A 25,270-nucleotide genomic window follows, 5' to 3' on the forward strand; every position below is an offset into this window, starting at 1 on the left:
CAATTGTGCAACTGAAGAGATTTAACTGAATCTTACTGAGTACTTAATGTATATATACCTAAGAAATCAAACTTGTCAATTTGATAAGCCAAAGCTTTCCTTAATGGTTAGTACATTATCTGTAAACATAAGCATAACTTAAAATCACACACTTAAATCAGTTGCTTCATTATTTATTAGAAATAGAGTGTAAAGTACTAAATATTCACCAAATATAAATATAAAATCTTAAAAATTTATTTTAATATAAATCCTTATTATAGGGCATTGATTCTCTTGTATATCTAATTTCTGATGAAATTTCTAAATTTATAGTTCTATCCAAACTTCTCTCTTGAACTCTACACCAGTATAGATAACTCCCTATTTGATATGTACACTCGCATGCTTAATAGTATAATTAACCTAATATGTTTTAGACTTGAGCTCCAGATAATATTCCTTTTCTTCCCAGTCCTGCTTTTCCTATGGTCCTTCCCATATCAGTTAATGATAACTTTTATGTATTTGACCTGATTCATTGTTGTTAAATTTAACACCCCCCTCTCTAATTTACAATAAGTCCTTCAACAAATCCTCTTGGCTATACTTTCAAAAGATATACTGCATTTAATCCCTTTTTCCCATTTTGACTATCACTGTCCTGGTCAACCACCATCACCTCTCACTCAGATGATTATGGCAATGGCTTTTTATCTAGGGTTTCTGCTTCTCTCCCTCTTCCCCTGCAGTTTCATTTCAATTTATCAGCCAGAGTGACTTTTGGTAAGTCAAATCATGTCATTCCCTTTCCCAAACTCTTCAGTCCCACTCAAAATAAAAGCCAAGGTGCATATCATGACTCCCAGGGCTCCATAGGACCTGTTTTCCATTGTCTCTATGACCTCTCCTAGTCTTCTCTCCCTTGTTACCATGGCCATTCTGGTCTCCTTACCCTTTTCCAGATATATCTCAAAGGGCACTTGCTATTCCCTTCCTCTGAAATACTCTTCCCAAATATTTTCATAGCCTACTCTCTCTCTTCATTCAGGGTGGGTAGCTGGAGTAATGAGAAATAGAGACAATCTTAAAATTCAAAGCCTTTGCAAGGATGGACAAACCCCCACACCTTCTAAGATTCCAGAGAGTAAGCGATGGAATGAAAAAGGCTTTGAGCAACAGACTCAGTGAGACTTCTCAGTTGAACAGAGTAACACAGTTTTGCAGCAAAGATTAGACTGAAGGTTGAACTTTCCACTCGAGTTAGTCACCATTAGTTTGGGGAAGAGAGAGCCATGAAATGAAATATACTTGATAACTATGACTTGGAAAGAATTTTGGATGTAGTTACTGCTGCCTGTGACTTACTAGAAAGAAACATAGAAACATGAAATTGGAGTTTCTGAGGAAGTTATATTGCCAAAAATGAAACAAAGCAGAGTCTGGCTCTTTAGATGAGCCTTGAAACAACCCTTGGTCAGGAAGTGAGCTGCAAAAGTTGCTTGGCTTTAAGAAAAGCCAACTCTTCAACTCATGCTTTATGTCTGGCCAAGGAAGAGAAAGACTAGAGGATCTTCCCTGAGGGTAGAAGACAAAAAAAATGAACTCTCCCCAGTGAATGAAGTGAGTGAAATCAGGGCCTAATCAAGAAATCCATTTGCTAGGGTTTAACTTTGCCTTGCTTCAAAATCACTTATGTTTGGGAACAATATTTTCACTCTTCTTTTGATATTAGACTGATTCAATATTTGTGTACATGCGTATTTACAAGAAGGTCATTTTGTTGGCCCAAGGGCCCCCAGAGCTAGTAGGTTTCCAGTTCCTGGAACCTGTAAATGTGACTTTATTTGGAAAGAGGGTCTTGACAGATGTGATGAAGTTAAGAATCTTGGAGTTTCCATCGTGGCTCAGTGGTTAATGAATCCGATGAGAGAACCATGGGGTTGTGAGTTCGATCGATCCCTGGCCTTGCTCAGTGGGTTAAGAATCTGCCCTTGCCATGGTGTAGTTCACAGACGCGGCTCGGATCCTGCGTTGCTGTGGCTCTGGCGTAGGCCGGCGGCTACAGCTCCAATTCGACCCCTAGCCTCGGAATCTCCATATGCCATGGGAGCGGCCCAAGAAATGGCAAAAAGACAAAAAAAAAAAAAAAAAAAAAAAAAAAAAAAAAAAGACAAAAAAAAAGTTAGGAATCTTGAGATGAGAGATTATCCTGGATTATCTGGGTGGGTCCTAAATGCCGTCATATGTGTCCTTTTTTAGAGGGAGGTAGAGGGAGATTTAACACACACAGAAGAGGCAGAAATGTGAAGCCAGGACAGAGATCTTAGTAGTATGGCTACAAGCTAAGGGATGTTGGCAACTGCCAGAAAATGGAAAAGGCAAGAAACAGATCTCCCCTAAAACCAGCGGGTACTTTAATTTTAGCGGTGAAACTGATTGCACAAACTTGGCCTCAAGCAACCAAGTTTATGGTAATTTGTTACAGTGGCCATAAGAAATTAATACACTTATACATAAATAAGGCATGATATTATATGCACTATAATACATAATATAGGGCTTATATATCAAAGGTCTGAAATAATGCAGCAGATCTTGCCATTCCTTTTCTTATCTCTAAATCGGTGAATTTGTGCCTTGATAATTGTATATGGAAACAAAATAAAGAAAATAATTTTGAATAAGTTCCTCAAATGAGTGCTTTTCACTATTTTGTGACATATTTAAAAGTTAAAATGATGATTAAGGGCAGAAACTATACTTGTAGAGTCACACTTCCTTACTAAATACTCTATTAAAAACTAGAAATATCTTTATGTTTGTTTCTAATTGTAAAGAAATATCTTTATGTTTGTTTCAGTGAGTTTTGATTATAGAATTCAAAACTGAACAGGCAGAACATTGTAAATCAACTATAATAAAAAAATTTTTAATCAAAAAAATAAAACTGAATGGTATAAAATTAACATTTTCTCTAACTTATCAGTGTTAACATTTTCCTAAAAATATCTGAATATTTATAGGTACTTAAAAATGTAGAATCTTACTTTTTAGCAATTCATTTTTCTTCATAAGACTATATCATCGTTAACTTTCTATGGCAGTATATATGCTCTACCTCCTTTGTGACAGATCTATAGAATTCCTTTAAATGGATATGCCATAATTTATTTAAACAGGTATTTAGTGTTGGATGTTTGACTTTTTTTCTATATTTCTAATGCAAATAGTAATAATTTTCCTTTTAACACAGATTTAATGTTCCCTGTTTTGTCCTACTAAAAGTCTTTTCAGTTTAAAGAATGCTTATTTTGCAAAGGTACTGAACATTAGAAGTTTTAAAATTAAGTGCTTCTGTTAATTGCATTAAAGTTATTTAGGAGTTCTGATTAATAACTGTAGTAATGGTTAATTTTTTAGACCTCTGACTACCCAGTGGTGCTCTCTTTAGAAAATCACTGTTCCCCTTCCCAACAAGAAGTGATGGCAGACAATTTGCAGTCTGTTTTTGGAGATGCCTTGCTTTCTGATGTGCTTGATGATTGTCCAGACAGACTACCTTCACCAGAGGTAACATTTTGTCTGAGAAGCTCAGCTGAAGAAAAAAAAAAGAAAAAGCATGCCACTACTACATTGGCCCATCAAACTGGGCTAGATCAATGAAAAATACTTATTTTTTTATTATTTATAGAGGTGTATTTTTGCAATGTGTTTCCTAGGAAATGTTCCCAGGAGTGTTTAGGTGAATATATTTTGATAAAGAGAATATATACAGCATCATATCCCATGAGTCCAAAATTTCAAATTAGTTAATACTAGACCACAGATATTTGGTACATTTTATAGGCTAAGAAAGAGGCGAAGATCTAGCCTATAAATAGAATGCCTATCCAATATCTCAGCATCTGGATGAAGGGTTCCCCCCATTTTTAATCTGCTGTTTTTAATGTCTCTTTCTCTCCAGGTCTTTTTCCATCAGCAGTTGAGCATACTCAAGTATTTTATTTTACCCCTACCCTAGCCTCAGGATTTCAATTTCCTCTCCTCTCCAGCTGTCTTCTTCTTCTTTTTTTTAAATTAGTCCTTCTCTTAACCCATATTTTCCTCATCTCCTCACAACCTACCTAATCAGACTTCCTCTTTCCCCTGCCCTCGATGTATCTCGATGTGGATGTATCTCGATGTGGTCGTCAATGACTTTCCCACCAGTAAATTCTAACAGGCCCATTTCAGCCTTCCTCTGACTTGTTGCCTTGATAACCCCTTTGCTGTGGATACCTCCTTCCTTTCCCTGCAACACTTCCTTCTGTAACACCACATTCTTCAGTCTTTTCTCATTCCTCTCCAGACATTCCTTTTTCGTTTCCTCTGCTAGTTCATTATCCACACCTGCAATTTTATCAGGTGATACATGAATTTTATTCTTTTTTGAATGACAGTATTGTCTAAAAATCAGTAGTTTAGCTTCTACATGTCATCATTTTGGTAGATGCAGTAGTATTTTTGTAATATTTGAATTCCTCTTTTATACGTTTTCTTGTTGTATTTAGATAAGTAGAAAGTTTAAAGCCCAAAGTATTATGATGCTAGGGACAAGAAGTATAGGACTCATGATAGAATTGAGACAGGCAAAAATAAATTGAACAAATGGACAAACTGTGACTCTTTCAGCTGGTAAGAATGCTCACAGAATGCTAAATGTGTTCAACTACGACAGAAAAGAAATATTAAAGAACCTGTGCAAAGTGCGGTAAACACATTATCAAAGATTGCACTTAGGAGTCAAGGTCCAGTTCAGGAAATTATATAATAATTTCAGCTTTCTAGGAATAGAATTCCTCCTCCTAGTATTTTTGAGCATTCAGATATATAGTTTCCATTAAAGCTTTTTCTTTCATACTGAAGTAAGGAGATGCTTTGCAATGAATAAATGAGGAATTGGAGATAAAATCATTTTCTCATACTAAAAGTAGCCCTCAGCTTAGAAAAGAATTTCCTGGAGGCTTGTTAAAGAGACGTAATTCTGTCCTACAATTCAAGATTCTGATACCCTAATTTCGAAGGAGATTGCAGGAATCTGTTTTTTTTTTTTTTTTTTTTTTTGCCATTTCTTGGGCCGTTCCCATGGCATATGGAGGTTCCCAGGCTAGGGGTCTAATCAGAGCTGTAGCTGCCGGCCTACATCAGAGCCACAGCAACACAGAATCCAAGCCATGTCTGCGACCTACACCACAGCTTACGGCAACGCCAGATCGTTAACCCACTGAGCAAGGGCAGGGATGGAACCCGCAACCTCATGGTTCCTAGTCGGATTCGTTAACCACTGTGCCATGACAGGAACTCCAGGAATCTGTTGTTTTTACGAGAACCCTAGATACATAGGGTTGCAGTGCTCACTTTGGTAAACTCTGTATTAGAGGGTAACATAAAGGCCCTGGCAAAAGAGAAGAGACCCAAGATGATGGAGTAATTTGAGTGGTACATGGGGATGACAAAGGGAAGGGACAATCAAAGCTCCTTGAAGAAAAGAACTTTACTTCATAGTCCAGATCCCAGCAGCATTGTACTCAGCACAGCAGGCACTTGAGTATATTTGTTAAATTAATGAATATTTGTACAGGGCAGGAAGTGAAAGAAGGAGACCAGAGGTTTTGGATTTTAGATGAGATCAGGCACATTCAGGGTGGTATGGCCATAGACCAGATTTCGATTTAGGATGCGTAACCCAGATGGTGAATGCTGCCATGCTTCTAGTTTTACTGGGCAGGAAATATTAAGTTGATGATGCATGCATGCAATACAGTTGAAATGTGAAGATTTATAAATCTTTAGCATAAATTTAGTCTTTTCTAGATGCCAGATGCTATAATAGACATTTTTTTTTATAACTGATGTCATTTAATACTTTTTAATGTTAGATAAGAGAGTGGTGACCTGAAGCATTCACTAACAGTAGCTGTAACATTTTAACTTTTATAACATTGAAATATATATATATATATATAATTTCATGTAGTTCAAATTTTTGAATAGTAGTAATTTATGGAATGTAAAAGAAATAGCTACAGAAAGTGTGAATGATTACAGTCTTACTTTTTGGTGAATTTTGGCTAATATTGTAATATCAGTGGTTTTCATTAGAGCATTTATAGGAATATGTAAAAAGATAGAGATTTTATGTATCTTGGAGTTCCTGTTATGGCTCAGCAGTTAACGAATCTGACTAGCATCCATGAGGACTCAGGTTTGATCCCTGGCCTCGCTCAGAGGGTTACGGATCTGGCGTTGCCGGGAGCTGTAGGTCACAGACATGGCTCAGATCCCAAGTTGCTGTGGCTGTAGCATAGGCCTGCAGCTACAGCTCTGATTTGACCCCTAGCCCGGGAAACTCCATATACCACAGGTGCGGCCCTAAGAAGAAAAAAACCAAAACAAAAAAACCGAAAAAAAAAGGAAAGATTTTACGTATCTTGTTGCTTTGGGCAAATTGAAAATACGATGAAAGAGTTTTCAATAACAATGACAAATGCAGAGTTACCTGTACGTATGTAATTGTACCTCTCTTTCAAATTGTTTCTGTAGGCATTAAAATTCAAAATATTAGTTAGAAACAAGAAAATAGGAACCTTAAAGGAAACTCACGAAAGGAAAGGTTTTGATAAGCATGGTCAGGTACAGGAATGTGAAGAAGAAGAGGAGGCAGAACAAGAGGAGGAAGAAAATGAGGTCAGAGATTCAGAAATATTGGATATTTTACAAGATGATTTGGAAAAGGAAGAGTTGAAACGGGGAGTTGGAATTAAATTTTTCAAGAAAAAGAAGGTGAGATGACACTTTATGAAAATCTTACAAGTGATTGAAAAATTGTCCTTTTTTATTGAGAAATTTTTTTGGGGGGTCTTTTTTTTTTCTCTTTTAAAGGCTGCCCCCACTGCATATGGAGGTTCCCAGGCTGGTGTCTAATCGGAGCTGTAGCTGCCGGCCTATGCCACAGCCACAGCAACGCCAGATCCGAGCCTCGTCTGCAACCTACAGCACAGCTCACGGCATCGCCAGATCCTTAACCCACGGAGCGAGGCCAGGGATGGAACCTTCAACCTCATGGTTCCTAGTCAGATTAATTTCTTCTGTGCCACAATGGAAACTCCTTTATTCACTGAGAATTTTTAAAAAATTTTGGAGGAAGATATCTTTTTCCTATTTTTGATAACTTTATTATTTAAAATTTGCAAAAAATTAGCAGTGGAAAAGAAGTTTTAGAAGTTGTTACCTTTTTCCTATGTTAGCTGTTTGAACATTTTATTTATCTACAGTCAACAAATATGTGTTCTTATGTACTAGGTATTTTGCAATGTTCAAAAAAAGTTTCTCTCCTCAAAGAGATTAGACTGTCAGAGGCAAGAAAGTCACTGTTTATATTATATAGTTGTTTATACAAGTTTGCAAGTGATAAAAAATTAATTCAAATGGTTTAAGTACAATGTGAATTAATTAAATGGGTCCACAGAAATGAAAAGTTCAGGGAAAGGGATTCTAATTTCAGGAATGACTTGGTAAAGTGTATGAAGCAAAGCCCACAGAACTATCTGTCTCCAATTTTGTCCCCACTTTCCATATATGGTGCAAGCCTTTGCAAAGCTTCAGCTTTACATGCTTTCAAGTTCAAATCCGGTGGAAGGCCTAGCTTTCAGCTGGCCAATCAAATTCTTTTTGTAAATAGACTATGATCCAGACATTTGCACATCCCTGAGCCAATTACTCTGTTGCTAGCGGAATGAAGAACTCTGATTAGCCAGGCCCAGTATACATTGTCAATACTTAAACACATGGATGGAGCATGAGTGAGAAATGTTTAAAAACAAAAAAACAAAAAAATGCAAAATTTTGGAAGGTGCTAACAGAAGTGCAGAGGATATAGATACTGGGTCATAAAAGAGCAATAGTATACTAAGCAATAGAAGTTATTCCAAAATGTTAGATTACACTGGAAATGTACTTACTCAGGACTAAAATTCCTAAATTTGTAAAATATACCTTCAGAGGGGAAAAAAAGAAATGATTGCAATCCTCAATACTTACTATATTTAGTAGGGATTTTAGATTTAGGTTATCTCATATTAACATTAAATACTATCATTATAGAATATATTCACATTGACTCAATCCAAATAGTTTTTGAGGAGATAATCGTATGAAAAGACTAAAATCATTGATTTGAAAGCATATTTTATTTGAAAAAGAATAAATAAATTTTATTTATTTTCAAATGATTAATGCAAAAATGTGAAATTACTCTCTCTCTTTTTTTTAACATCACAAAGGTAAAAATAGCTACGGCCCTATCTGATCTTGTTATTTATACTAAAGTTGAGAAGTTCAGAAGTTTTCACTATTCAAGGCTTTATCAACAATTTAATGAAACTAACTCTATTGGGGAAACACAAGCCCGAAAACTTTCAAAGTTGAGAGGTAAATTCTTATGATTCAAATAGATAATGTGTTTAAACAAGTTATATTCTCTACTAAGGTGTCAAAATTGGTCAGTGACATTGCAAAAACCATATCCTAATGCAATTTCAACATATTTAACATATTTTAAAAAGGGTTATATGCCTCAGGTCATACACATTAAGTTTTATTTCACAAAACTCAACCATTAATTTACTTTTTTGGGGGAGAGAGCAGCATGTGGAAGTTCCTAGCCCAGGGATTGAACCCATGCCTCAGCAATGACTTGAGCTGCAGCAGTGACAATGCCAGTTCCCTAACCTGCTGAGCCACAGAGAAACTCCTTAATTTACTTTGTTAGGTCATGAAATTTTGATTGAGAATGTCCAATATGAAGACTTTAGTGGGTGGGGCTGTGGTAAGCAGTTTATATGGGAAAGTAGTGAGTGACAAGGCTGCAGAGGTAGGCAATGCCAAATTATAAGGAACTTGAACTTTGTCCTACAATCAGAGGTGAGCAGAAGATGGAAATCCCAGGAGTCACATTTTCCTGTGTATCTGAAAGATGTCTCTGTTATCAGCATAAGGATGACACTGCCTGCAGAGAGGAGATGATAAAGGTTTATGGCAGTGAGAGTGGAGCCAGGGTGAACATCTAGGAGGTAGAGTTAAATAGACGTGGAGGCTATCTCTCTGATGTGAGTAAGAGGAGGAAAAAATGGCAAAATGGCAACTGGGCCATACTAAAATGTCTGTGTGCCTGCAGAGGAACCATTTGTCTCTGTATCTACTTCGTGTGTATGTGTGTGTGTGTGTGTGTCTTTTTGTCTTTTTAGGGCCACATCCGTGGCATATGGAGGTTCCCAGGCTAGGGGTTGAATTGGAGCTGTAGCTGCCGGCCTACACCACAGCAGGATTCTAGCCATGTCTGTGACCTATACCACAGCTCACGGCAGTGCTGGATCCTTAACCCACTGAGCAAGGCCAGGGATTGAACCCGTGTCCTCATGGATACTAGTTGGGTTTGTTAACCAATGAGCCACAACAGGAACTCCTGCATCTTCTTTTTACTGTCTCTTGATTCTAAAGTGGAGATGGGTTATTCTGCTTGATAGAGCCCGAGGTGCAACAAGGTCTGGGAAAGAGAATGGGAAGAAGACCCTGCCTTCTTATGGCAGGGAATATCGTCAACCTAAAAAGGGATTGTCTGTCAGGAAAGGAAATCTTTTCCCTCTACCCCTCTTGAATTCTTGCAGCTGGACTAATAATAAAATTGCCACAGACATATCGACAGGAGAAAAACATTTTTTGAAATTTTTTGTATTAAAATATAGTTAATTTACAATGTTCCTTCAATTTCTGCTGTACAGCAAAGTGACCCAGTCATTCATACATACATACATACATATATATATATATATCCTTTTTTTTATTTTTCATTTTTCTTTTTTAACAGTCATATCTGTGGCATATGGAAGTTCTCAGGATAAGGATTAAACCGGAGCTGCAGCTGCAGGCCTACACCACAGCCACAGCAATTTTGGATTCCAGCCGCATCTGTGACTTATACAACAGCTTGCAGCAATGCTGGATCCTTAACCCACTGAGCGAGGCCAGGGATTTATCCCACATCCTCACAGAGACAACGTTGGGTCCTTAACCCACTGAGTCACAGTGGGGACTCTGAAAGAAACAAATCATGTGTAATCATGTGTACAGAGGCCTCATAGAAATGGGACCAAAGAAGTGGCCGAAGTAGGCACCTTTTATACTTTTTAGGTAGAGAAACAATAAATTTGTGAAGAATGGACAGGACAAAAAAATTTAGGTTTTGAGTGCCCAATTAATGAAGAATCTAGATAGAGTTTGGGCTTGGGTAGTAAATTAAAGAATCACAAGATTGATTTATATAGGCTTCTCAGCCCCACTTCCCTATCTCTGGTGATAAGGGTGTCTTTCTACCTCCAGACACCGGGAGGGCACTTTTGACATGAGAAATCTATTTCCTGCTTTCAGGGAGACAGAAAAGAGGGTCACAGTGTCCCTCTTGCATTGGCCATTTCCTAAATAACTTTAATTCAAAATAATCAATTGAGGCATATTTGCCCCAACCGTTGATTAACTTAATAATCAGAATTCAGGTGACTCTCAAAATCCTTTTTAAAAATTGCAGTCTACCATCTTGTATAGAAGCACCATGGCAGAAAAATCAGCACCTGTAACTGACTTGATAAAAGCAGTTGGCTGTTTGGAAGTGCAGATTCTGATATATTTGTTGGTTAACTTCATTGGGCTGGCCACTGGTACCCTAGGGTTTTGAGGTATGCTTTTAGCTCATCTTCTCAAAATGTCTATTAGGTAGATCATGGGTGTTTTAGGCCTTTTCAATTTTTGCTTTAAACTGAGGAAAGTGACCAAAAATCAATTCAGTGGGTCTAGACAACAGTTGAAATAATAGGGACTTCCCATTGTGGCTCAGTGGTAATAAACCCAACTAGTATCCATGAGGATGCCAGTTGGATCCCTGGCCTCACTCAGTGGGTTAAGGATCCGGCATTGCTGTGAGCTGTGGTGTAGGTCACAGATGCAGCTAAGATCTGGTGTTGCTGTGGCATAGGCATAGGTCCGATTAGACCCCTAACCTGGGAACTTCCCTATGCCACAGGTGTAGCACCCTAAAACGAAAAAAAAAAAAAAAAAAAAGAAAGAAACAAAAAACAGTTGAAATAATAGAGTAGAATAGACTTGAATAGAATAAAATGGAATGCAGTAGAACAAAATAATGTAGAATAGTGTATTGTATGCTGTAAGAGTAAGTATTGTTTTATGAAACGTGTGTGTGTGGTGTTGAGTTGGGATATAAAATATATTTTTTACTGTGAAATATTGTCAATAGAATTTGAATTTGAATGACCTACTTTACTAGTCTCCATCCTTTTAAACTATTGGATGGTTGTTGTTTTTGTTGTTCATTGAAATGGGACTTCTGGGCAGGGCAAAAGTAGTTATAATTCTCTCATTTTCATCATATAAACTCTTGCTCAAAATTTGAAAAGGCACTGGATAATCCTGAGCAGAGTTGTAAAATGTAGCATCATCATTTCTCTGGAAAAAGCATAGAACATTTTTCTTATACTAAAAGTCAATAGTAAATAATTAATGATTGGGCAAAGATGTACTACAGGAATGCCCATGATTATTAAAAATATAGTAAGCACCATTAAGTTTATAGGGGAAAAATCAGAAATAATTTTTCACATGCGTGAATATTTTTCAATCACTTAAAGATCATGTAGTAGGTGAATATTATTGAAATGGAATGTTTTTCATGTTATCTTAGTAAGTTAAAAAATGGAAGTTTACACAAGGATTTAAACAATGATTTAAACAATGTTCAAGAATTTAAACAATGACTCCAATAAAAAAGAAGTTTATACATATAACAAAAGAATGAAAAAAAATATTTACCCAGAGGTTATCAGGGTTATTGATTGAGTGATAAGATTATATGTTGTTTTATTTCTTACCTTTTTTTATTTGATTTTCTCATTTATCTAAAATAAGCATGAATTGCATTTGTAAAAATATAGTATGTTTAATTTCTAAAGTTCATCTCAGAAGTAACAAAATCATGTTATGTTAAGGGTCCTTAGTGAGCATTCATCCTTATCACTTTGTGAGTAGAAAAAATTAAGATTCAGAAGAGCACATGTTTTACCAAAAGATAGACATCTAGTTTAGGATTGGAAAAGGGGTTGTGACATTTGACACACAAGGTGCATTTGTACATCAGTAGCTTCAAAAGAAGAGAGTAAAACTTCTAAGAGTGTTAGTTAAATTCTCTGTATTTACTGTTACCTTCAGTAATTGTAATTTTTTTTTTTTTACCTAGCAGTGCATCCTAAAGAATAATATTTAGGATGAAGGTGGCAATGATTCTACTCTAGTGTGACTAACAAATAACCATTGGACTAGCAATAACCATTTCTTCCATGCCTGGTCGATATATTAACAGAAATAGCTGTGGGAACAGGATCCGCTTAGTGAAAGAATTAAAAACCTAGGAGAAACATGAAATGTGTGTTCAAAAATTTGAGGGAATATCCAGTGGTAAATGGTGTACATTAGTTTTGAATCTTAAGTGATTTAAATAGAATAAATGTAAATGTGTAAAAAATATAAGTAGAAACAAAGAATAATATAGAAACTGAAATAGACTGTGTGCGTGTGTGCAGTACAAGTATAGACCTTGTCTCAGTAAGGAAAACATTTGAAATAATCATAACTATTGAGAGATAGCAAGTTCTTTTTCAATGGAGGAATGCAAATAGAAATTGAATGAATTTGGGGAAGAGATACTGTAATAGGGTTAGAAGTTGAATTGGTTAACTTTAAGATCTCTGTCAGCCCTAAGACTCTGTTAATATTCAACTAGATTGACTTGGATGGCATCATATAGTTTATATGACCTCCGGGTAATTCTGTCCTAATGTGAAAACCAAAGTTTAAAAAAAAATGGGGAAAGATGCTTTTGTTTTAAAAAATGGATGTATTTTATTTTGGAATTTTATATACTCTTATGTCAAAGTGAAATTAATTTGGATGTGAAAAAAATGTTTTATTTAGTTAATCATTTCTTTCTTCAAGTAAATGATTACATAAAATTGTAAAATAAAAAGTTATTATTAACTTTTCAATAACAGTGAATTACCCTGTGAACCATAAAGGCATGAATGTATTTTGATTTCCATGAATTAAAAATATTTTTGCCAGGATAGTAAGCATCAAAATTATTGAAATTGTTGAAGAATCATATAATATATAGAGACATAGTAGTTTATTTGAAATCTTTCACAATGATTTAATAACTTTTTTTTTTTTTTTAGCCAGTGAATTTATTCTTCACACTAGGAAGTTCATTACCAGAATATATCCCAAAGCGACAAGAGCAGACTCCTCTAATTTTAATCCTCAAGAATTTTGGAATATAGGTTGTCAAATGGGTATGTTATATAGGATTTGAGTTTTTTTCAAAATTAAGACAATAAATTCATCTTGTGAATTAATAAAAGATTCATGAAAATAGCTTCCTTTGAAGAATTTTTGGCCCTAGGTGTTTTGGGATCAAGCAGTGAGGAATCATTGGCTTCAAGAGCTGAAATTATTCCTAAGTGGGTTGAAAAGGGTAAATATAGGTGAGGGTAGAGGCACGGAGGTTAAATTCTCAAAGAGTTTGCACGGGAAGTGTAGGCAGGGGAAAAGAAAACCAAAGAGAATGGAAGAGGCCAGTGAAGATCAAGTCCTTTGCTTGAAAGATTTGCTAAGGGCCTCTTCAAAATCAAGCCACCTCTGCTTTTTTGTACTTTAATCAGTTTTGCATTCAGAGTATTAAAAAGTACGTACGGTTGCATAGCTTTGTTATGTGTCCTTGCTGTACTCTATTCTAAATTGATCAACTGGTAGACCCTGGGCAGCAACAGTCAGAAAGTGTCAGGTGTTAACCTTTCTGCTACTGAATTGTGACAAGGCCCATAGGTTTTTGGAGAGGGGGAGAGTGGGACAGGACAGCAGGAAGAGCAGTAGGGGCGCAGATGGTGGTACTGCATGCAGTGGCTATTTACCAGCCTGTGTGGAGCTGTTTCTCTATTTTAACAACAATTATTGCTCTGCCTGTTTTTTGCTTTCTCCTCAAATGAGGAAACCTAAAAGTTTATGATAACAGTTGCTATCTTCACTTTCCAGCATTTAAAATACTGATTTTCCTTATTCTTCTATTTCCTGAATGTTATCTTACATGTACATTGCTACTGTATAATCTATACCATGTGTCATTTTGATTTTTTTAACTCAAAGCTGTAAAATAATTTGCAGATTAAATTTTGAGACTCACTTTCATATATGTTAATATAGACATGGCAGAAGGAAATGTTTAAAAATCATGAATTATTTGACTAAGAATGCTTGCTCTTAAAATGTTTGAAGATATGTAATCCAGGATAAGGTTTCAGTATACTGTTTAACTGTGTCTCTTTAGATATGCCCTCTATTTCCTGACACTGTCAAAATTCTTTCTTCCCTCACAGTGGCCTTAAATTTCCAGACCCCTGGTCTGCCTATGGATCTTCAAAATGGGAAATTTTTAGAAAATGGTAACTCTGGATATATTTTGAAACCACACTTCTTAAGAGATGGTAAATCAATATTTAATCCAAACAAAGCACCAATCAACAGTAATCCAATTACACTTACCATAAGGGTAAGATTAATAACTTTTTCTTTTACTTTTTTTGACCGTTATACAAGCTAGATAGTATACATTAATATGTTGAGTTCCATTGATTTTCTTTAATGCCTTTTAAATTTCTGTTCATCTTTTCAGGTAATATAGGTGGGTGGTATTTCAGCATCCTCCTGAAAAATCTCAATATCTGAAAAATATCTCTCTGTTGTCTCTTTGCATGGATGAAAAAAATTTTAAAGTTACATTGTTCTAGTTGTCCTAGGCTAGAGGAACTAGTCTGGTTGTTCTAGTTGTTGTTCTAGTGAGAAGATGGCATGAATCAGCCACTTTTTCAGATCCCTGCTTACTCCACACAAATCTCCTTGCTGTGCTTCTGTGGATTCCTCCTCTCCTTTTTTTTTTTTTTTTTTTTTTTTTTTTTGCTATTTCTTGGGCCGCTCCTGCGGCATATGGAGGTTCCCAGGCTAGGGGTCGAATTGGAGCTGTAGCCACTGGCCTACGCCAGAGCCACAGCAATGCGGGATCCGAGCCGCGTCTGCAACCTACACCACAGCTCACGGCAACACCAGGTCCTTAACCCACTGAGCAAGGGCAGGGATCGAACCCGCAACCTCATGGTTCCTAGTCAGATTCGTTTACCACTGCGCCACGACGGGAACTCCCTCCTCTCCTTTTTTAACCTAACTTCTGAGTGATTCTCTCTCCTTTTCATTTGTGGGTTCCTCTTTCTCTACTTGCCTCTAAAATATTAATGTTGCCTAAGGTTTTTTCATAATCTTCATCTCAAAATATTTTCTTTGTGTTCTTCCCATTCCACAAACAATGCTCACTTCTTCACTCTGAACACCTTTTGGACTATAAAGATATATTTTTAATAGCCTACTTAGCATCCCCACCTATTTAATCAATGTTCTGTCAAACTTCAAATATTAAAGCCTGAACATCCCTTCGTAGTCAAATCTACTTCTATTTCATTTAAACCTCAATGAATTGAGTCAAATTCATTAACTCAGTTAACTAAGGCTAGAAAATTGGGAGCTATTCTCCTCCACATCTCCTTCACTTCCCTTGTCCAGTCTATCTCTAAACTCTCTTGATCCCACTCCTGAATGTCTTCCATATTCATTCCTTGGTCTGGTATCATTTGCTGCCTTTTATTTTTTTTTCCCTTAGGGATTTGTTACCTGTCATCACCTCCATTCCTTTGGCTTTCTAAGGGTTTTTCAGGTAGCCTGTCTCAGTCATTCTGATCCATCTTCCATAAGTCAACCAGAGATTTTGCTGCAGTGCTAATCTTATCAATATTTATTTGTGTCTCCTGATGGCATTCTTAGTCTGGTCATGTCTTTCTACTTCTCTAGCTCCATCTCTCCCCACTTCCAGCCTTTCAACCCATTCTGAAGCCACCTTTTTTTTCCATTCCACATGGCACCTCTATGTATTGCATATGCTATTTCCTTTGACTGGACTGTTCTTCCATCCTTCATCTGCCTATTTGCCTTCTGACTCATTTTTCAAGACTTAGAGTCACTTCTTTTTGGAAGATTTTTCCTGTGCTAAGTTGTGCTTCTTTTGACGTTTTCCTCTGTTTTTCCAAAACACCGTATTCATGCATACATTATGGCACTTATCATACTGTATTAACATTGCTCATTTACTTCTCTTTCTCCCCTCACTTCCCTGAAGGTCCTTTAAGGATAAAGACTGTGTTTGGTTCAGCCTTTATCCATAGTGACTGATGGATGCCAAGTTATACTCAGTACATATAGGTTAATTGAATGATTTTTTTTTTAAGTTGAGAATATTAAAGAGAATATATGTGCTCTTTTATTAAGAGAGCAAAGATGGAAGATAACTAGAATGTTTAGATGTTTACAAATGTCACCTGTTTGTACTCTGAGAGGTCTCCTGTAGGATGTAAGCAGCATGGTGTGAAAGAGGCAGAGTTAATGGTTTCCTGGGAAGCTGCTGTCCTAGCTGTGCGGGTCTTTCCCTCTTGCTCTGATCATTCTGGGGAGAGTCAAGGTTACATTATGACTTGTACAAATTGTGGAGGGCATGTCTTGGGAATCAAAAGACCTAGTTTTGAGATTAGCTTTCTTATGTCCTTGATGAAGCCATTCAGCATTTCTGGTTTACTTTTTGTCATCTGTCAGTAGAGAACTTAGTATTAAATCAGTTATTTTCAAGCTTATAAAAACTATGGAACCATTTTCTAAGTTTAAAATCTCTGCATAAGACCAGTCGCTGAAAGCAGAGCTATCTGATTGACCACCAAGGTTGTTCTTTTGACATCCATCCTCTGCAGTGGCCCTGGAAGGGCTTTGTGAATCAGTGTGCACAAATTATTTGAACAGTATATCTTTAAATTCTATTTCAGTCCTCATATTCAATTATTATTATTATTAGTTAGAATTTTTTTTTTTTTTTTTTTTGACATTAGGTACACCAAAGCTGAACCATATTGATAAGGGCCTGTTACCTGGAGAGCTAATATTCAGCTGATAGGCTCTGGTGTCAGTGTACTAGTTGTTCACAGTCAGTGTTCTTTTTAATTACTTTGATGTCTAATTACTCTGATCAATGCCCATTCCATACTGGTTGTTAAATATTTGCACTGTCACTCTGGTTTTTAGCGATGGCGTGATGTGTAGATGTAGGAAAGAAAAAAATTACACACTGGCACTTTTTTCTTTTTTTTCAAACTTATTTATTTGTTCCTCTTTATTATAATCTTCAGAAATTGAAATCATGTCTCAATTTTTACACCAGTACAATTTTAAATTAGTATGCTTCAAATATTGTTTTTTATTTGAACTCTGTTCCTTAAAGTAAAACAAATCTTTGCTTCAACAATTAGCTTGACTAATAAAAGGCTAAATGAAATTATTATTAATCACTTTGTCAAGCATTCTTCTGCTTTCCAGTCCATAATAATTGATTTTGTCAAACTCAATTTAGTTAGGATAATATAGACAACAATGGATAAGGTAAAATTTCATGATAAATTATCCTGGCATATAAATTATACTGTCAGGAAATGCTATCACAGGAAATTATGTGGTCCTTTTTCTTACATTTCAAAAGTAGTGTTCATAGTTGCCAATTTTTTGCTGTATGTATACAATATGAATTTGAAAATAGTTCATGTTATCTGAGTGATTCAACCTGAATAACATTACAAAGGGATCATAATGCTTTTAAGGAATGCTTTTTAACAATCATAACAAATCCTTTTAAAATAAAAATATTTTTGGACAATAAATCTTGCAGAATATGGATTCTACTATAATCACATATTGGTAAAATGGAATAATTTGTAGAGATGTTCCTGGTATTCATCTGTTGATACTTGAGGATAAAAGTTAAAATATAAGAGTTCCTGTGGTGGGCTCACCGAGTTACAAACCCGATTAGTATCCATGAGGATGCGGATTCAATCCCTGGCCTTACTCAGTAGGTTAAGTATCTGGCATTTCGTGAGCTATGTTGTAGGTCACAGACGCAGCTTGTATCCCGTGTTGCTCTGGCCATGGTGTAGGTCAGCAGCTGTAGCTCTGATTTGACCCCTAGCCTGGGAACTTCCATATGCTGCAGGTGCAGCCCTAAAAAAGGCAATAAACAGATAAATAAAAATTTAAAGAGTTGAAATTTAAAACTTGTACTATTTCCCACCTTCAGTTTTTTGGTGTGTGGGAATTGACTTAGTCTATCATTTTTTTTGGAAAACATATTTCATTTTGAAGTTAAGCAGTGATGTGGTTTCATATTCTGCTGAATTCTTGAACTCAATTTTTTCTATGCAGCTCATCAGTGGTATCCAGTTGCCTCCCAGTTATCATTCATCATCCAACAAAGCTGATACATTGGTGATAATAGAAATTTTTGGTGTGCCAAATGATCAAATGAAACAGCAGACTCGTGTAATTAAGAAAAATGGTGAGCTCCTGATATATTTTAATGAATGTCTATTAGACTTCTGGTTGGAAAGCTTAAAAATTATATATTAATAGAGTTTTGATACATATTTTTTATTTATAAGGCAAAGGTTTAGGCTTATGTTCAAGATGACCAATGTGTTATATGCAGCAAAAACAATTTGATAATGATTGAATATGTTGGTTGGATATATTTTAAATGACAGAAAAATGTAACAGACCTGAAAAATTAGTGCCTTTTTTCATTTTCACTTCTTCTTTATGTTTCCCACTATGACTGAATTAAGATAGACATTTTGATGGCTGCAAATCTATGTAGCTTCTAGCCTCTCTGTAAAATGAAGAACTAATGCTTTTTCTGATACAGCATGTTACATATTTTTACTTCACTGCTTGAATTATTTTAGATCAAAGGTCTATGGCTTCTGACTCAGGCTAAGGATGCCATAGAAACCTACTCATGTACTCATTCAGTATACTGAATTCATAATTCAGTCACTTTTGCCAGAAGGAAAGTGTAGGAATGGAAGAAATGACTTTGGTAAGATTTTCAGTGCTCTAGCATCCTGTGATCATTTATATAATACAGAGCTAACATTGCTATTTCTTCTCTGAGGTTGAAATCATTAAGGAAATTAGAAAAGTATAGATTCTTGGGCTTGGCTCTTAGGATCATCTTGGAAGAGACCTTGCAACTGATCCTTTGAGTCTAGAATCTTCTTTGAGTGGGTATACCCAGAGTATGATGGACTTCATTTCAGAGTCTGGACACATGCTCCAAGCTAAATGGCACTAATAGAGAAGTGATGTAGTTTTAGTAGTCTTTTTCTTTTTTGGTGGTAATTCCCCCAAATGTCCACCATTTGCCTCCTCCCAAGTTCCCGAATTCTTCCAGCATGGCCCCTAGTACAAAAAGCACAAAGGAAAAGTTGGAAAGTTTTTGCTACCTCATCCTATGTTATCAATGGGAAGGATATTAGTAATGACTTACTGCCTCATTTGATGCCTCTTAGAGTTGAAATGGTCAAGAAATTGTAAGTGCTAATATCAGGAAGCTTATGGTAACCTATCTTTTGTTCTCTCCATTCCCTTACTTGAATTTTCATGGAAAAATGCACAGAACATTAATTTATTCAATGAACCCCTTAAAAAATTATGATTCTAGCTCCCATTAGAAATTTTGATTACATCCTTGGGTTTTTACAAGAATATCCCTGCAGAAATTCAGTTTGCTTTATCAAACATTACTGAGCCCATTGAGTTAAAATCCTGGTGCTAAGTATCAAAAAGATTTAAAATCTATGTTTATTAACTGCATTCTCATGTATGTACCAATCTCTTTATTAAATGCATCCTTATGTATGTCCCAACTATTGTGGATAGTTTACAGTTCAGTATAGAATGAAGTATAAGCAAAAGTATTATGAAAACGTCATTAGTGCTTTAAAGAAAGTACAAAGAACTGTATGGTGGGGTAAATTTAGAGATGGTCCTTGGATAATGAGCAGAATTTTTTATAGTAATTGGGGACAAGGGAATTCAAGGCAAGAGGATCGAGTGCTAAAACATGGAGAAGACAATTCAAACATGTTGGGGAAAAGTAAAGTTCAAGATATTTGTGTACTTAAGATTCGTGTGAGATAGAATGAGAAGGTAACATTGGGGGGATCATCATGGAAAATCGTGAAAGCCACAGTAAGTTGTTGGAAACATTCTTTTTTTCTTAGTTTATTTCAAAAACTTTTAAAAATTATAGTTGATTTATAGTGTTGTGCCAGGAAACTTTCTTTTCTGTAGAAAATGAATAAAATCAAAACTTTTAAACAGGGGAGTTCCCATTGTGGCTCTGCAGTAATGAACCCAACTAGGATCCATGAGGATGCGGGTTTGATCCCTGACCTTGCACAGTGGGTTAAGGATCCAGTGTTGCCACGAGCTTAGGTCCAGGTTCAGCTCAGATCCTGCATTGCTGTGGCTGTGGCATAGGCTGGCAGCTGTAGCTCCAATTCGACCCCTAGCCTGGGAACTCCCATATGCTGCAGGTGTGGCCCTAAAAAAAGACCAAGCAACAACAACAACAACAACCAAACGAACAAACAAAAAAACCCAAAAACCCCAAACACAACTTTTAAACAGGGATGTAACATGAGTAGAATTGAGAGTTAGGGAGTTTGTTTCTTCAGGTAGATAGTAAGATAAGTATGAAGGAGAAATGAGAAATACAGATAGAGTCAGGATATGATTTCATGATTAGAGGATGTAGAAGTCAGGTCATAAAGAAGGGCTGTGGCATCAGAAAAGGAATGGAGGATGTATGTGAAGAAAACTAGCAGAACCAAAATTGTAGCTAGCCAGATAGGAGGGATTTCAAGATAGCTTAGCATCTAGGGTAATGCTGGTATCATGGAAAACATGAGATCTGGAGGAAAATGATCATATATGGATATGGTGTGGAAGTGAGTTTTTAGTTTTGGTCATGCCAGGGAAAACTATGTTTTGTTACTATCAAATATGGTATCCTGGTTTACTTTTTTTTTTTCTTTGACACCCAAAAGGGCTTTCTCATCTATATGTTTATGCTGTGTGTGTATGTGTGTATGTGTGTGTGCATGAGAAAGAGTACAGTGAAGTCAGGTTGGAGGAGGTGGAATAAATTAGTATAAGAATTTTGTGCATTTTACACAAAATTTTGTCTATAAAGAACAGACCCTTGGAGTTCCCCAGTGGCCTTTGCAATTAAGGATCCAACATTGTCACTGCTGTGATGTGGGTTTGATCCCTGGTCCATGGGCATTGGCAAAAAAAGAAAAAAAGAATTGACCCTTAAACTTTCCCCTGTACTCCAGGGAATTTTTCTTTTCTTGGGGCAGGGTAAATGGTCATTATTCCAGCATGAGTCAGTTAGTTTAATATTTTCATGAGCATAGACTGCATCCTGGATTACTACCTAATAAATGTGTGCTTATGATCACAGATACACCAAAGAAAACATAGTTATGGTATAGTTACAAATTCTTCAATATAATAACAAATTCTTCAGTACTTCTTGAAATGTAATCAATGGACATATCTATTGACATAGCGGGTATAACGTTGCCTTTGTACATGAAAAGCAATACATGTTACTTTTCTTTGAACCTTTGAGTTTTTACTAAGTATAGGGTGTATTTGATCTGGATGTGAATTTCTTGATTCTATTCAATTATGCTTAACTTTTGTCTGATTTGGGTCACACTGTGATATAATTTGGATTTCATGTTTGGCAAGAGAGTGTTTGGGATGATCTGTTATGCTAGAGGCATAAATTACTCATAAATTTTGGGTTTTAAAAGGAGCGTTTAGTCAAGACTAGGATCAAGAGCTGACTTTAGAGCAATCATTATTTGGCTTTCAGTTCAGGAACTGTCTACAGAGCTCTTCCCATAATAGGCCCTGATATGGAAAAATGGTGCTACATAACTTCTTTATGTCTCAATTTCTTTGTTAATAAAATGTTGATATACAACAGTCATATTGCGCAACAGTTAAAATGTTTTTGTTCTGAAACCAGACTGTTTGATTTCCTCTCCCACCACTTAATGGCTATTTATGTGAAACCCTTCAGAGGTTATAAAACATCTTTGTGGCTCAGTTTTCTCATCTGTTAACCCTGATAGGGTTGTTGTGAGATTAAATGAGATTATCTACTTAAAATTTTTAGAATATTGCTCAGCAATTATAGATATCTAACAAATATTATTATTATCATTATCATTCTTTTCTCATTGGGTGCATTAAAAATATAAGTGCTCTAAACCATAAGCTTTTATAGTATTATTAAAGTATTGAAAATAAGAATTTTGGAGAATAGATATTAGCCATTTTCCCCTAGGGAGAGTGTTTGATTTTTGTTTTTTTTTTTGTATCTCTTTCTTTTTATTTCAGCTTTTAGTCCAAGATGGAATGAAACATTCACATTCATTATTCAGGTGCCAGAATTGGCATTAATACGTTTTGTTGTTGAAAATCAAGGTTTGATAACTGGAAATGAATTTCTTGGGCAATATACTTTACCAGTTCTATGCATGAACAAAGGTAATATTCCTAAAAGTGAGATGATTGTGCTAACATTTATATATAACTTGAGTTTACCAAAGACTCATTTTAATACACGAGCTAGCTCTCTCCATGACAGTCAGATGTAAGAGAAAGGTAATATATTGACACATATTTCTCCCAGTGGAATTATACCAATGTGTTTTGATTTAGAAGGTGGAGTTGGGGTAAGAGATTGCTAGGAAGACTAATTAGGCAAACTTACCTTATATGAGAATTTCTTTACATGCGTCATACTTCTTTTGTTCCATTAGAGAGTGGTCATGACTGGAGTTCCCTGGTGGTTCCTCAGTGACTCAGTGGGTTAAGGATCTTGCTTATCACTGCTGTGACTCAGGTTGCTACTGTGGCTTGAGTTTGATTCCTGGCCAGGGGTGCACCAAAAAGAATAGTCATGACCACTATGAAGGAATGAAGGGTGGGATCAACACAGGAGGGAGAAATAGTGACTCTTTCTTCTCTCCTGAAGAGGGACTGGGGGCCCAAGACTCTTTTTTCTTGACCCTTTTCTCATTGCAGCTACCTCGCTGGGGTGATTAATACTGTCCTCCCAACTGTGTAGTCTCAGCGTGTTTGCTTTTCTGGCACCATCTGAGATGTACCTAGGAAACAGCCTTTCTCAAGCAAAAGGGTGGTGGCTAATTTTGGAGATGCTGCATTTTGAGGGAGGAGAAACATGAGCTGTGTGGTGTTTAGTAGGAAGTCAGGATGGAAACATAAAATATTTTATTTGGGGGGAATTAATATATGTGATGGAATAGAATGACATAGCCATAGTTTTTATATGTGTTTATTATTTCTCAGTAGCACTGTTGGGGCCACTGCTGATTATTTTTATTGTTCTAATCAGATGTGATTCCTTTTGCAGGTTACCGTCGTGTTCCTCTGTTTTCTAAAATGGGTGAGAGTCTTGAACCTGCCTCCCTATTTATTTATGTTTGGTACATCAGATAGCAGCTAATAGTGCCAGAAATATCATTAGCTATACATTGCAATAAAACAGCCAACATGAGCATGCATATCTTTTTCCTTTTTTTCCCAACATGAAGCAGAATAATTATTTACAAAAACAGAAATATTGAACAAAACTCACTTTTTTTTTCATGGTGCCTTTGGCATATGGGAAATCTCAGGCCAGGGATTGAACCCAAGCAACAGCAGTGACAATAACAGGTCCATAACCCATTGAGCCACCAGGGGACTCCCAGATTCACTTTTAAATATGCAAAATACAGCAGTGGAAATAAAACAGAAACTTCACAGGGTCCTAACTCAGCATGGAATTTTTGTCAGCCAGTTCTTCCTGCCCCTCTGCTGCTGAGGCTGCTCTCTGAACTTGCTTTTATCATTTTTAATTAGTTGAATTTACAAGTTTAAATATGTCTGATTGTATAAGATATGTTGGCAGATATTTGACAGTATAAAAGAAATGTTGAAATCTAAGAGTGTTTTCAATTCTAGACACCCACTGCTGCATGTTGTAGCAGGAAGAAATTAGATTTCTAGGTTCTTAGTGCCCTTTTAAATCCTGGAGACTAAGTCACCCCTGCATTCTCAGATTAGTTCTCAGAGGCTGTGCACTGGATAGGGTGCCCTATAATTATACAGCCATTTTTATGTGTGCCTATGATTTTGATTTGCATTCAAAGTGCATCCATACTCCAAATCTATAAAAGAGATCTATTCTGTATGAATTCACGGTGTTTCCAAGACTGTGCTAAAGGTACATTGAAGATTGTCTCTTGGTCAGAGATGAGATTCCTGTGCTATTTCATATTCTCGGCTTCTCACTCTCAGCAAGACTTTGCTTTACTAAATGCCATATGTAGAAAAAATATGGTTCACTATTGACTGTTTTGCAAAAAGCCAGGCATATTAATACTGACTCTGCCACATTGTTGCTTGGTACTGAGTTAAAATCACCCGGGACAATTTTGGACAACTAGGGGCCCTCATAATTCAAATTTTGTTGAAATTAAGCTGGATTTATAACTAAAGTAACAAAAATGACTGTTAGTTTCAGGTGTTTACTCATGCATTAGCACTTGATGACCAGAAAAATACAAAAACAAAACACCACCCATCTACCATGTTTTACTGTTACCATTGCTTACCCTCAGAACCAAATATTTTAAGTAAAAATGTCACTGGGAATTCAAATACTCAACCCGTAAGTAGTAAGATGTCCCAGATTACTCAGTGCCTAATCATCCAGATCCTCCCTCGTGGGCTCTCTGGATGTAAGAGCAGGGTACCATCTTCCCAGGGGGGGTGGTGCACAGCTGACTGTCAGAAGGACGCTTCTGTTTTGCCAGATTACAAAAGAACTCTTATTTAAATCATCTTTTGCTCAGTCTAACAGCAAGTGGGATGTTCAGCGTATTAACACACGGCTTTAACCTTCTCAAAACTCCTAAAGCCTTTTGAAGAGCTAGAATTCTATGAGATTTAAAAACTTTGATCAGATGAGTTTTGCAAAAGAATTCATTAATTCTATAGCAGGAGAAGCTTTTATTTTTCATTTGTATCAACAAGATTTGAAATAAGAAAAAAAGATGTTCTTGCT

At 36.2% G+C, this 25,270-nt stretch overlaps 1 protein-coding gene across 2 annotated transcripts in view; it reads left to right on the forward strand.

Annotated features, from left to right (window-relative positions):
• The window catches only part of PLCZ1 (phospholipase C zeta 1), a 194,849-nt gene extending 171,007 nt beyond the window's left edge, over window positions 1–23,842 (forward strand). Inside the window, exons 7-14 of one of the 2 annotated variants that reach the window (XM_021091174.1) lie at window positions 3,403–3,552; window positions 6,565–6,804; window positions 8,304–8,451; window positions 13,317–13,433; window positions 14,514–14,686; window positions 18,478–18,610; window positions 22,534–22,683; window positions 23,573–23,842. In XM_021091174.1, coding sequence (XP_020946833.1) covers window positions 3,403–3,552; window positions 6,565–6,804; window positions 8,304–8,451; window positions 13,317–13,433; window positions 14,514–14,686; window positions 18,478–18,610; window positions 22,534–22,683; window positions 23,573–23,658 — 1,197 coding nt within the window. In that variant the 3' untranslated portion in view covers window positions 23,659–23,842. 2 annotated transcript variants of the gene reach the window in all.

Source organism: Sus scrofa, chromosome 5 (genome assembly GCF_000003025.6).
Source record: "Sus scrofa isolate TJ Tabasco breed Duroc chromosome 5, Sscrofa11.1, whole genome shotgun sequence".
NCBI lineage: Eukaryota > Metazoa > Chordata > Mammalia > Artiodactyla > Suidae > Sus > Sus scrofa.